The 12,519-nt window shown below is 37.8% G+C and overlaps 1 protein-coding gene across 1 annotated transcript in view; it reads left to right on the top strand.

The window, feature by feature from the left end:
* Positions 1-12,519, top strand: part of ZNRF2 (zinc and ring finger 2) — a 93,287-nt gene that overhangs the window by 35,067 nt on the left and 45,701 nt on the right. Inside the window, exon 2 of the mRNA XM_025380190.1 lies at positions 9,301-9,396. Within this exon, the coding sequence (XP_025235975.1) occupies positions 9,301-9,396 (96 nt within the window). The remainder of the gene's footprint in view (positions 1-9,300; positions 9,397-12,519) is intronic.

The following is a 12,519-nucleotide window of genomic DNA, read 5'->3' as shown; positions in this document are numbered from 1 at the left end:
AATATGGGAAGAGTGTGTGTGTGTGTGTGTGTGTGTGTGTGTGTGTGTGTGTGTGTGTGTATGTATGTATGTATATATGTATGTGGGGGGGTTTTTTGGGTTTTTTTTGTTTTTTTTTTTTGGAGACAGAGTCTCGTTCTGTCACGCAGGCTGGAGTGCAGTGGCACAAACTCGGCTCACTGCAAGCTCTGCCTCCTGGGTTCACGCCATTCTCCTGCCTCAGCCTCCTGAGTAGCTGGGACTACAGGTGCCCACTCCCATGCCTGGCTAATTTTTTGTATTTTTAGTAGAGATGGGGTTTCACCATGTTAGCTAGGCTGGTCTCGATCTCCTGACATCGTAATCTGCCCACCTTGGCCTCCCAAAGTGCTGGGATTACAGGCGTGAGCCACCGCGCCCAGCCTATGGGAAGTGTATTTGTTAAGATATCCAAGACTTGGTCCCATTATGGATTTTGATTTGCTCATGGTACCTAAGTGTCTGTTCTTATCTTAGCCATTCATTCTGTTGGTATTTTGTTTTGGTGTTCGTTTGCTTGGTTTTTGCCACTATTAACAAGAAATAATCCCTTGGAAATCTCAAAATAGACCCCTTATGATTGTTGCATGGTTGTAACATTTTTATGTACAAGATACTGTAAGTCGTTTAATTGGTTATAAATGCTATGAGAGAGGTCTGATAGAGAGATGAGTGGACTGCAGAGTGTAGTGGAAAGAGTACTAGTTCTGGCCCTAGTCCTGACTAGTTTTATGAGTTTTGGCAAGAATTTTTACCGCACAGAGTTTTCTTATTTGTAAAAGGAGATTAGAGTGGATGTTCCCTTAGAGTGCATTTGCATTCTCACAAAGTTGAGTCTACCTGGCGTGGGAGTAATTACAGTGAACATGGAGAAGTGTGTAACTCTTTTTGGACAACACAGAGGGCATTTGTTAGGTACATAGTGTAAAACTTAAAAATGTCTGATCCCATAAGTAAGTTTGTTTTTTGTCCCTAACCAAAGAAAAAGGTGGGCCGGGGTAGGTGGGGAGATGGTAATAAAGACACCTACAGGGCATACTTAAAGAAACCTCGTAAGACATTTAATGAATCATTACAGCACACTGATATCTAACATAAAAAACTGCTTTGAATAGCTTTTCATTCATTCAAATATTTGAGTGATAGTGTGTGTCATAAGAGGCACACTAATGACTTTGGGGCTACAAAAAATAGATCATAATTTTCACTTAAAATTGCTTCATTCATGTTCTCTTTCCATTCACATCAAAAGTAGTAGTTTTAAAAAGAGAATATATGAAAAAAATAAAAGAATTGTCAGGCTAGGCGCTGTGGCTTACACCTGTAATCTCAGCACTTTGGGAGGCCGAGGCGGGCACATCACCTAAGGTCGGGAGTTGGAGACCAGCCTGACCAACATGGAGAAACCCTATCTCTACTAAAAATACAAAATTAGCTGGGCATGGTGGCACGTGCCTGTAATCCCAGCCACTTGGGAGGCGGAGGCAGGAGAATTGCTTGAACCCGGGAGGCAGGTTGTAGTGAGTCAAGATTGCACTGCTGCACTCCAGCCTGGGCAACAAGAGCAAAACTCCGTCTCAAAAAAAAAAAAAAGATTTGTCATAAACAGGTAGATAGTAGGAAGTAATGATTTTCCCCAGTGGACTGAATATATGGTCCTGATGTGAACTAAGCTATTCAAGAATGTCTGTTATACAAATTGTTGTATACTGATGTTTTATAGGTTCATCAAGGATTGCTTTGGAGGATTTATTAGAGAATTAGACATTTAGGTATTTAGCCTGGTAAAGTGCTTGTTGAACAAGGTTAAAACATTTCCTGCTACCTTGTTTCAGAATGCATTCTGCTGTATTGTGTTACTGGAACATTTGCTGTCCTCCTATTTTAATTTTATTTCAGATATTTTTGTCCCTTATTCAGTCGCTGTCATTTTTAAGTGTATAGATTTTTACTTAGGTGTTTCCTCGTAGGCCTCTTGAGCAACTTTTCCTTTATAGCAGAAAGTTTACCTATTAGAAAACTGTGATAATTTAGAGAGAAGTTAGGTCATCTGCAACTGATCCTGCCTGTGGTTATAGAAGTTAGTTGATTTGCATTTTCTGGGAAATTTTTCATAACAGATAATTCTTTATTTGCCAGACTCAGAACAAATCCTACCAGTAAATGAGATAAGTTCATCTTTTCAGTTTAGACTCCAGGCCTTTTCCTGCGCTTATGTTTTATATACTGAAAAGTTCTTTGCTTATGGAAGTTGATTTATTTGCCTGTTTTTTTGTTTGTTTGTTTGTTTGTTTTTTACTGACATGTTTAAAACAATTTTACCTTTAAACTGAATTTGAAAAAAAAAAAATGCAGTGCATTCCTGCAAGCAGTGCTTATAATTGTGGTTATGATCACCAGTAATTAGAATTTCCTAATCTGCCTTTAATTGTGCCATTCTGGCCTCTAGAACTGAGGCCAACTCTATAGTTCATTTCTGTATTTATTTGGATATTTATTAAGTGTTGACTGTAGGTCTAGCTGGGTGCTTGGACAGAGTGATCAAATGTAATATACAGAATAATGTGCAATTTCTGCCATATAGGTATCAAATTTGGGAGGTAAGATCTACACAGAAGTACTATATGTGATGCGTCAAATGAGTATTATAAGTAAAAGGAATTCAGTAGGACAATGAAGGACGTTTTGCTTTTGAGTTCTCTGGAAAGATTTCATTGAGATGATGAGACTTGATCTGGGCTTGAAGGAATGGGAGTAAATTTTTAGTAAAGTAGGATGAAAATACTGGCTTAATCAAGAGCAAAGGCATGGAGATGTGATGGGTATGTTCTATTGGGGGAAAAGAATTAAATGGCAACACCAAATTTGTGTTAGACTTGTAGTGGAAAATAGTGGGAAAGCCTTGTAGGGGGAGTGGTGGCATGGGAGTGCTTGCATGCATTCAGTAATGCAAAAGAGGGCCAACAGCCAGGATGCTGTGGCAGAAAGCTCAAAGCTTAGGATTCAGAAGAGCTGAGTTCTGGCACTTTTGATGTCTTTCCACTTAGATCTATATTCTCTTTAAGTGAGCAGTTTAAACTGAGAGAGAATGTAGGTTCCTTATACTTAATATTCTTTAGTTCCATTATCAAAGACAGCGAATGACAGCTTCTGTTTTGTATTACCTGAAGAGCTTTGTATGGCCTGGTGTAGCAGATGGAGGTTGCTTGCTGTAAAAATCTCCTGAACACATTCCTCTGTCACTGATTCATTCCATTGTTTGTCATATTCATTGCATTTCTACCTAGGAAAGTGTTAAGCCTATTGATTATTTCCTTCTAGAAATTATTTAAATTAGTCAAATTACCTAATTGAGATCAGATGGAGAGTGGAGCTTTGTTTTAGGGACAGTATGAAGGAATGGTTTTGATTTTGGGGAAACTAGGAGTGCTGGCTTTGGGTAGAGAACATTTATAGCCAATGAGGTTGATGACATAGGAGGGAGGTTGATGACAACTAGGGGAGGGGCAGAATATTTGTATTATTATAAAGGTTAAAATAGAGTCATCCAAACATCTGGTATCTCTTCTGTCTCTAGTGTAGTCCCTGGTTACCTTTCTTTCTTTTTGGATATAGTGATTGAGAGGATAGGTTCTTCTGTGTGATTTTTACTGGTGTCTTTATTTTGTTTATGATTATTGGGAACTCTCATAACTAATCAAGTTGCATTTAGATGACTTGTTTGCAGTTTTAGAATAATGATTTGATATGTAAATCTCATAATAGGGCCTTCATCTTCTGTCATGCCTAACAGATCTGACTTGATGGTTGGAGTAATTTTTCTACCACCAAAAAAACCAAAAATCTCACCTGTATTTTTCCTGCCAATTGGTATATTCACCAGTCTCAGGTTTAGGATCAGCCCCCTTTTTGTTTGTGGTTGATTTCTAGGAGGAAACAGTGTACAAATACTGAGTTAAAAGTAGGATTGGGCCACTGGAGATACAAAGAAAAATCTTTTTGCCTTAGTCATCAACAATGGAAAAGCATTTGGTAAAGTAACTTTGATGCAGCAGTATGTGTCATTGAGTAGTTACAGAAAGTTTTTCTTAGGAGTCTGGATTTTATTATTAAAGAATGTCACAGAGGCTAAATGGGTTGGCTCACGCCTGTAATCCCAGCACTTTGGGAGACTGAGGCGGGCAGATCACCTGAGGTCAGGAGTTCAAGACAAACCTGGCCAATGTGGCAAAACTCCATCTCTACTAAAAATACAAAAATTAGCTGGGTGTTGTGGTGTGCACCTGTAATCCAAGCTACTCAGGAGGCTGAGGCAAGAGAATCACTTGAACCCAGGGGGTGGAGGTTGCAGTGAGCCAAGATTGCACTACTTCACTCCAACCTGGTAAAAGAGTGAAACTCCATCTCAGGAGAAAAAAAAAAAAAAAAAGAATGTTGTTTTAGAACTGTACTTTTTATTTTTAGAGACAGAGTCTTACCCTGTTGCCCGGGCTGTAGTGCAGTGGTGGGATCATAGTTCACTGCAGCCTCAAACTCCTGGTCAAGAACTGTACTGTTTTAAGAATTTACAAAGAATAAGAGTTGTCTGTAAAGTGAAGAGGGGAAAATTTCAATAAATGATAGCCACTGTTTACTGAGTACCTACTATGTTGCAGGCATTATATATACGTTATAATCTTTAATTCTCACCAAATTTCTGATGTGTAAGTAGTAGTATCCGTGTTTACAGGGAAGAAGTCAGGTCTGGAGGGCTGAAGTGCCTTCCCTGGGTCACCTAGTCTGTATGTAATAGAAACAGGATTTTTACCAGGTCTGTTGGGCCTCAAATTTCTGTATTTTCACCAGACTATTAAGGACAATAAGGAGATTGACATGTAAATAAACACAGGGCCATGTGTTGCATTGAAGTATCGGAAGTATTGTCCAGGTATGGAAGAGATACAAAGGGAGGGAATGATCGAGTAGACCTTGGGGTGGAGCACTTAGAGAAAGATTCCTGGAGCAAGATGATACCTTAGCGCAGGATATTGGTAACCATCTAGAAGTTCTTTAGGGTAGAAGAGAAGGATTAATGGCACTGGTGATTCATTGTCTCTATATGTTTTCTTCTCTGTTTAAAAAGAGCAGAATGATCTGGTTCATCTCTGCTGTTGACTCTCTTCATCACAGTCTCTTGACCTTTTATACAATCCAAGATGATCCTGCTGTTCCCATCCCATTTTTTGTTAGTTTGATCATTTTCACACTGTTTACATTTGTAATATTTACTACTGTTTTGTAGAGATAATTCCTATGGTTATTTACACATATTTCTATTATTAAATAGAATCATGTGTGTGTGTACTACTTGTGTGTCCGTGAGTTTATATATTTATTTAACCACGGATTATCTATTCCGGAATTCTTTGTTTTGATTCATCTGTTGGTTGAGTCCTGAGTCTGAATATTTAAAGATAATACATTTCTTGAGTCCCATTTTTTTTCCTTCTAAGAATTCTGAAGACCCCTCTGCCATGTGTCCCAAATAATTATCTATGTATGTTATATATGTAGATCTCTATAAGATCTTTCTATATATACATAGAGAAATTTCTCTCTATATATGATAATTTATAGATACATAAATTTATAAATAAATCTACTCAGATATGTAGAAAGATAACTATAGAGAGAGATGAATCAAGGATGAATCAAAGAATTTAGAAATGGACAGACTGTGGTTAAATAAATATGTAAATAACATACTTGTAGTACACACATGCATACTATGTATATCTATACAGTTTTAAGAGTACTTTACATAGATGTTTAACTTAGGATTTTTGACTTTATAATGGTGTGGAGGTGATACGCATTCTGTAGAAACTATACTGTGAATTTCAATCTTTTTCAGGGCTAGCAATATACATAATGGAACTCGGTGGTGCTGAGCCGAATATCTCACGTAATTTATTGAATACTGTATTGAAAGTGTTCTGAGCACATTTAAGGTAGGCTAGCCTAAGCTACAATGTTTGGTAGTTGAGGTGTATGCATTTTCAACTTAAGATATTTTCAATTTACCATCCTAAGTCAAGGAGCATTTGTATATTGAGGATATTGTCCTTTTGTTTTTGATATACATTGCAAATATGTTAGATTTATTATTTGTCTTTTGAATTTGCTTCTGATGTGTTTAACCATGATACATTTCTTTCTTTTGTTGCATAATGCCTTAGAGATGCCCTAAAAAACTGATTGGAAGCTTTATGTGCAAAGATAGGGCTTATTAATAGGCAAGGATTTTGATGTATCATTCTGTGGGACCTTTTGATTTAAGAGAAAAATCTACCAATTTCTCAGTAGAGATGGAGGCTATGGAGTGGGGCCTTTTTCAGTTTGTAGTTCTTTATTCTTCTGTTTTCTTCCCTGCCCATTGCCATGCCTGGTATTCTCAATTCTGAATATTCTTTGTTGTTGTTGTTGTTGTTTTCCCCACAGTAAATCTCCATTCTCATGCTCTAGTAGGGGTGTGGTATTTGCTTGGCTGTAATGGACTGGGGACTTGGGGATCTGTTTTTTTATTCAGTCTTTCAGTCAGTCTAGATTTTGGCCTCATGTATCACTACTGTCTTGGGAAGTCATGGAGCTCTAGATGCCTGAGTCCTGTGGGAATTATTTAATGAGAATTGGCTTACTTGTGCAGACACTCAGGATCTGTGTTTGCTCAGTGCCATTGATGCTTTCATCTATTTTTTTTTTTCCTCATTTGCCGCCGACTTCTTTCAAGTTCTTCTTTAACTCATTTTTATTAAATTTTATTTATATTCATTTTAGTAGGTTTATGGAGGGGAGAAGAGAGAAACATGGTTAGTTCACTGTATTTAACTAGAAATCCTAGGTGGTTCTTTGTATGTACTATTTTTCTCCTTAGGCTCTACTTTGTAGGCAGTTGGATGGCTCTCAAGTGAGGCTTTTTAGGTTCACAATATTCACTTTTGTTTAAGTTTGCCAGTACTCAGATGATTCTGATGATTCAAATCAGTTGCTTCTTGCCCTCTTTTATGCTAAGTTTAACTTCAGGGAAGCAAATTTTTCAAGTTTCAAGGCAGGAATTCGTTAGTTGATGCCTAAAATCTGGTTGCAGTTTTAGGATCTCTTTGTTTTCTCCCCATAGCTGATCAGTTTCACTGTATTCGTTGTAGCCTGTGTTTGGCCATTATAGTTTTTTTGTAGTTTCATTTTTAGGGGTGTCTAATCTTTTGGCTTCCTTGGGCCACATTTTTTATAGTTTCATTTTCAGGGGTGTCTAATCGTTTGGCTTCCGTGGGCCACACATAAAATACACTAACAATAGATGATCAGCTAAAAAAAAAAATTCACAAAAAAATCTCACAATGTTTTAAGAAAGTTTACAAATTTGTGTTGGGCCACATTCGGCCATGCGTTGGACAGGCTTGTTTTAATCGAATCCTCTTTCCTGTTTTTTTTCTTTCTCTTTTTGGTGGTTTTCAAGAAGTTGAAGTAAACATACCTTTATTCCTTTCTTTTAAAATGCATGTAATACAGTTTGAGAAACATTGTCCAAAATCATATATTTCATTTAGGAAATTGAATACCTGGAGGATTAGCTATGCTAAAATCTTTTTCCCAATCCTTATAAAGTTTGGCATGAGGTATAATTCTAGCCTCACTTATTTGGTTGCAGTAAGTTTCACATCAGAGTGAAGGGAGGACAGTTCCTGTGAGAACACATGTGCTGGAACTAGAGAGCTGCCAAAACGTCTCTTTCACCACCTGTCTTAGTTGTCTCTCTCAGTGCTTCCGCTCCTGTCTACACTCTAGCTCCATCGTCTTCATGTGGCCTTCTTTCCTGTGCTTGCCTATAGTTTCTGTTCTCTTGTAAGTTCAGCTTACACCTGAGCCGTCATGGACACCCCTGTCTCTCTTTTACTTACTTTTGACCTTTCTGCTTAAGCTCTTCACTGCTGGCCAATATAGTTTCTCACTGTTTTTTAATCATATTTCCAAGAAAAAAAAATGATTGGCCTATGCCATCTTTTTGTTCCACTTCTGATTTGTGCCTAGCCAAACTATTAATTGGCTCTCTGGGTTCAGGTTTCCAGACACCTTAAGGGTGTCAGGGGAGGGAGCAGTAGGACAGCAGCGGAACATGGTGTATCTGAGGACTGTCTTAGCAGGAAGAAGGCAGGGATGGGACATTTACCTTGGTAAGTGAGGGGGCAGAACAGAGCTAAATACATCAAATAGTCCCTTTTCTATTATGCTAATTTATTTTGAATGGAGTGCTTCAGGCAAATACTTGGTAGTGCAGATGAATAATGTAGGAAACTAGCTAATTTTTAAGTGTCAAAAATTGACTGCAAAAACCTGCACCCCGATCTGACGCTAGTTTCTGTTTTCATTATGACATTAGTGCCATGGTATGGCAGAAAGACCATTAAAGTAGAAGTCAGGAGTCTTAGATTCTAGACCTGTTTTTGCTGTTCTGAAAGGCTTCACATTCTGCATCAGATAAATTTTTAAAGTTATTGAGGTAGAATAGTGTCTAAGGTACTATTTAACTATAAAACTTGTGACTCACAGTATACTATACCAACTTGGTAAAGGTAATTTCCACAAGAGTAGTAAGATTACAAAGCTTTAATAACATGAAATCATGAGTACAGGTTAATATAAAAAATTAAAAATGGGCCAGGCGTGGTGGCTGAAGCCTGTAATCCCAGCACTTTGGGAGGTTGAGGTGGACGGATCATGAGGTCAGGAGATCGAGACCATCCTGGCAAACACGGTGAAACCCCGTCTCTACTAAAAATACAAAAATACTAGCTAGGCATGGTGGCGGGCGCCTGTAGTCCCAGCTGCTCAGGAGGCTGAGGCAGGAGAATGGCGTGAGCCTGGGAGGCAGAGGTTGCAGTGAGCTGAGATCGCGCCACTGCACTCAAGCCTGGGAGACCGAGCGAGACTCCGTCTCAAAAAAAAAAAAAAAAATTAATGAGAAAAACTGGGCCAGTACATTAGAGAGAGATACAGGAGTTTGTAGTGGACTGCGTCCCTCTCATTTGAACTTGTTTTATTTGATTAGGAGATCATCTTCATAAACTGATACAAAAGTCAGATATTATAATCACAAAATTTTCCCCATTTGAGTTGCACGTAAATAGTGTAATGCAGTAAGTGTAATATTGAAGTTTCAAATGCTTTTTGATCTTCCATGCTTTTTAAAAGCCATACTTGGATATTCAGAATAGTTAAGTAACTTGAGTTTCTTTTGTTTTTTAGGATTTAAGTGCCCTGTATGCTCAAAATTTGTACCCTCAGATGAAATGGATTTGCATCTTGTAATGTGTTTAACAAAGCCAAGAATAACCTATAATGGTAAGTCCAATGCTTTAAAATAATATTTTTAGTTAGAATTACCTTGCATTTTATGAATTTCATGTTTCAAGTTTAATTTAAAAGGAGGAAACGACCTTGTTTTCTCTCTGTTTTTACTAGTACATTAATGCAGTGGTTCTCAAATTCTGTGATCTGAAGACTTCTTTACACTTCAAAAAATTGTTGAGGACTTCAAAGAGTTTTTCTTTACGTAGGTTATATCAATATTTATCATATTAGAAATTAAAACAATTTAGAATTTTAAATTTATTTTGTTAAACGTAAATATAATTATGTTGACAGCGTTTAAATGAAAAGTAAATTTTCTAAGACAAAATAGTGACAAGAGTGGCATTTTCTGTATTTTTAACAAACTCTTTAATATCTGGCTTGATGACAAGGAATTCTCATATTTGCTTTTTCTTTTTTTTTTTTTTTTTTTTTTGAGACAGAGTCTCGCTCTGTCCCCCAGGCTGGAGTGCAGTGGCGCGATCTCGGCTCACTGCAAGCTCCGCCTCCCAGGTTCACGCCATTCTCCTGCCTCAGCCTCCCGAGTAGCTGGGACTACAGGCGCCCACAACCGCGCCCGGCTAATTTTTTGTATTTTTAGTAGAGACGGGGTTTCACCGTGGTCTCGATCTCCTGACCTTGTGATCCGCCCGCCTCGGCCTCCCAAAGTGCTGGGATTACAGGCGTGAGCCACCGCGCCCGGCCTGCTTTTTCATTCAGTTTATTGTGATATGGCACATCTTGTGTCCTCTGGAAAACTCTACCGCTATGCTGGAGAGAATGGGAATGAAAAAGGCAGATACGGCCAGGCACGGTGGCTCACACCTGTAATTCCAGCACTTTGGGAGGCAGAGGCAGGCAGATCACCTGAGGTCCAGAGTTCAGACCAACCTGGCCAACATGGTGAAACCCCATCTCTACTAAAAAAAAAAAAAAAAATACAAAAATTAGCTGGGTGTGGTGGTGCATGCCTGAAATCCCAGCTGCTCTGGAGGCTAAGGCAGGAGAATCACTTGAACCCAGGAGGTGGAGGTTGTAGTGAGCCGAGATTGCGCCACTGCACTCCAGCCTTGGAGACAGAGTGAGACTCTGTCTCAAAAAAAAAAAAAAAAGCCAGATGCTGTCTTAGTGTTACCATGAAAATCGTTTTTACTTTGTTGATCTAAAGATTTCAAAGGCTCTTCCACTTCTCCTACTCTACAAGATTCTTTGGACCACACCTTGAGAACTGCTGCATTGAAATAAAATCTTTTGGGTTAAGCCTAAGTAAAATGTAATGTTCATAATGGCCATTTTCAAAAAAAAGTAAGTAAGCATGGTTGAAATTGCAACTTTTTTCTTTTTGTTTAAGAGTAAAGAGTAAACGAAGGGAACATATTTAGGAGTAGGGAGGATAAAAGTTTATTCAATAGTAAATAGATGCCTAATGGGAGAAAAAGTCAGTAAGAGAAACCCAAAACTCTACCTATGCTGTGCATATGTGTCTCTGTCTTTCCTCCCGTAGACAAATTCAATCTGTGAGCTCTGGAGCTAACTGGTGTTTTTGTTAGGTCTGGTGTTTCAGACTGCTCCGTTCTTTCCTGACCAAAATCTCTAGATATTCCAAAACCTAGGGAATATTTTAAATGTAGCCTTGGCATACTTTGGAATAGACTTGGGGGAAAAAAATCAAGGAGTTCTGTCCTAACTAATGAATAGAATAAGATAAAGGAAAAATGAAAGTTTTTTTCAAAATTTTATGAAGAAACAGACTTCAAAAGCTTAAGAGAAATTTCATTTTTTTAAAATGTAAATTTTGGCCTGAAATGTGTAGAAAGGGTACCAATAAACACTATAGCCAATTGAAAGATTGGCTAAATTCAACAAATATTTTAAGCATTGATTATTTGCGAGGTACTATGTTAGGAATTACAGATATAGCAGTGAATGAAAAGAAGTGGAGCTTACAGCCTACTAATAGTAATAGTCACTGATTTCTTTGAGCTAAGAATTAATTGGTCAAATAAAAGTAGTCTATGAAAAATTTAGTAAACATAGCAACACTTATCTGAGATTTCTCCTCAGGTAACCAAAACGTTGGGAGGGATAGAATTTAACATTGAAATGAGCATATTACTTTGGATAGTGTTTTGTAAGTTGATTTAGGAATCAGTCTCTCAATTCTTCCCTCTCCTTCACTTTTTCTAGTATGGTGGTGCTTCAGCCACCCTATTATAGGGTTGACAGTAGGGCACTTTTTCCCATTCATTTGCTGATGGAATGTGAAAGTGGTTTTTAGCAATTACTTGGCATAGTAAATGTATCTGTTGATTATATCCTAACCTTTCTGCATTATGAAATTGAATTGGCTACTTTGCATTATCTACTTCAAGTTTGGTTATTTAAGAAATAGAAAGTGTTCTCATTCAAAATTTGAGACTAAAAGTATTTGGGTTTGTTTTTCATACTTGCTCCACTATCTTCTTATACTCTATAATTGTTTATGTTTAATACGAGTGCCTTTAAATATACATAAATCTTAAGCCTCTTTCAATTTGAAAATCACAAATATGTTTGACCATATAATGATATATTTACAAACAGTCTTAGTATTCTGTACATTTCCTTTTTGTGTAATATACCTAGAATACAGTCTTCTTGGGTATTGTGATATTTAACAATTTTTTTAACTTTTAAGTTCAGGGGTACATGTGCAGGTTTGTTATATAGGTAAACTTGTGTGACGGGGGTTTGTTCTACAGGTATTCTGTCACTCAGGTATTAAGCCTAGTACTCATTAGTTATTTTTTTCTGATCCTCTCCCTCCTACTCTCCACTCTCTGGTAGGCCCCAGTGTGTATTGTTCCCCTCTATGTGTCCATGTGCTCTCATCATTTAGCTTCCACTTATAAGTGAGAACACGTGGAATTTGCTTTTCTGTTTGTGCGTGAGTTTGCTGGGGATAATGGCCTCCAGCTCCATCCATGTTTCCACAAAGGACATGATCTTCTTCTTTTTTATGGCTGTGTAGCATTCACATGGTGTATATGGACCCACAATTTCTTTATGCAGTCTATCATTTGATGGGCATTTAGGTTGATTCCATGTCTTTGCTCCTGTGAACAGTGCTACAGT

Source organism: Theropithecus gelada, chromosome 3 (genome assembly GCF_003255815.1).
Source record: "Theropithecus gelada isolate Dixy chromosome 3, Tgel_1.0, whole genome shotgun sequence".
NCBI lineage: Eukaryota > Metazoa > Chordata > Mammalia > Primates > Cercopithecidae > Theropithecus > Theropithecus gelada.
Note: the sequence above shows the minus strand (reverse complement) of the source record. Positions and strands in the feature narration are given on the sequence as shown.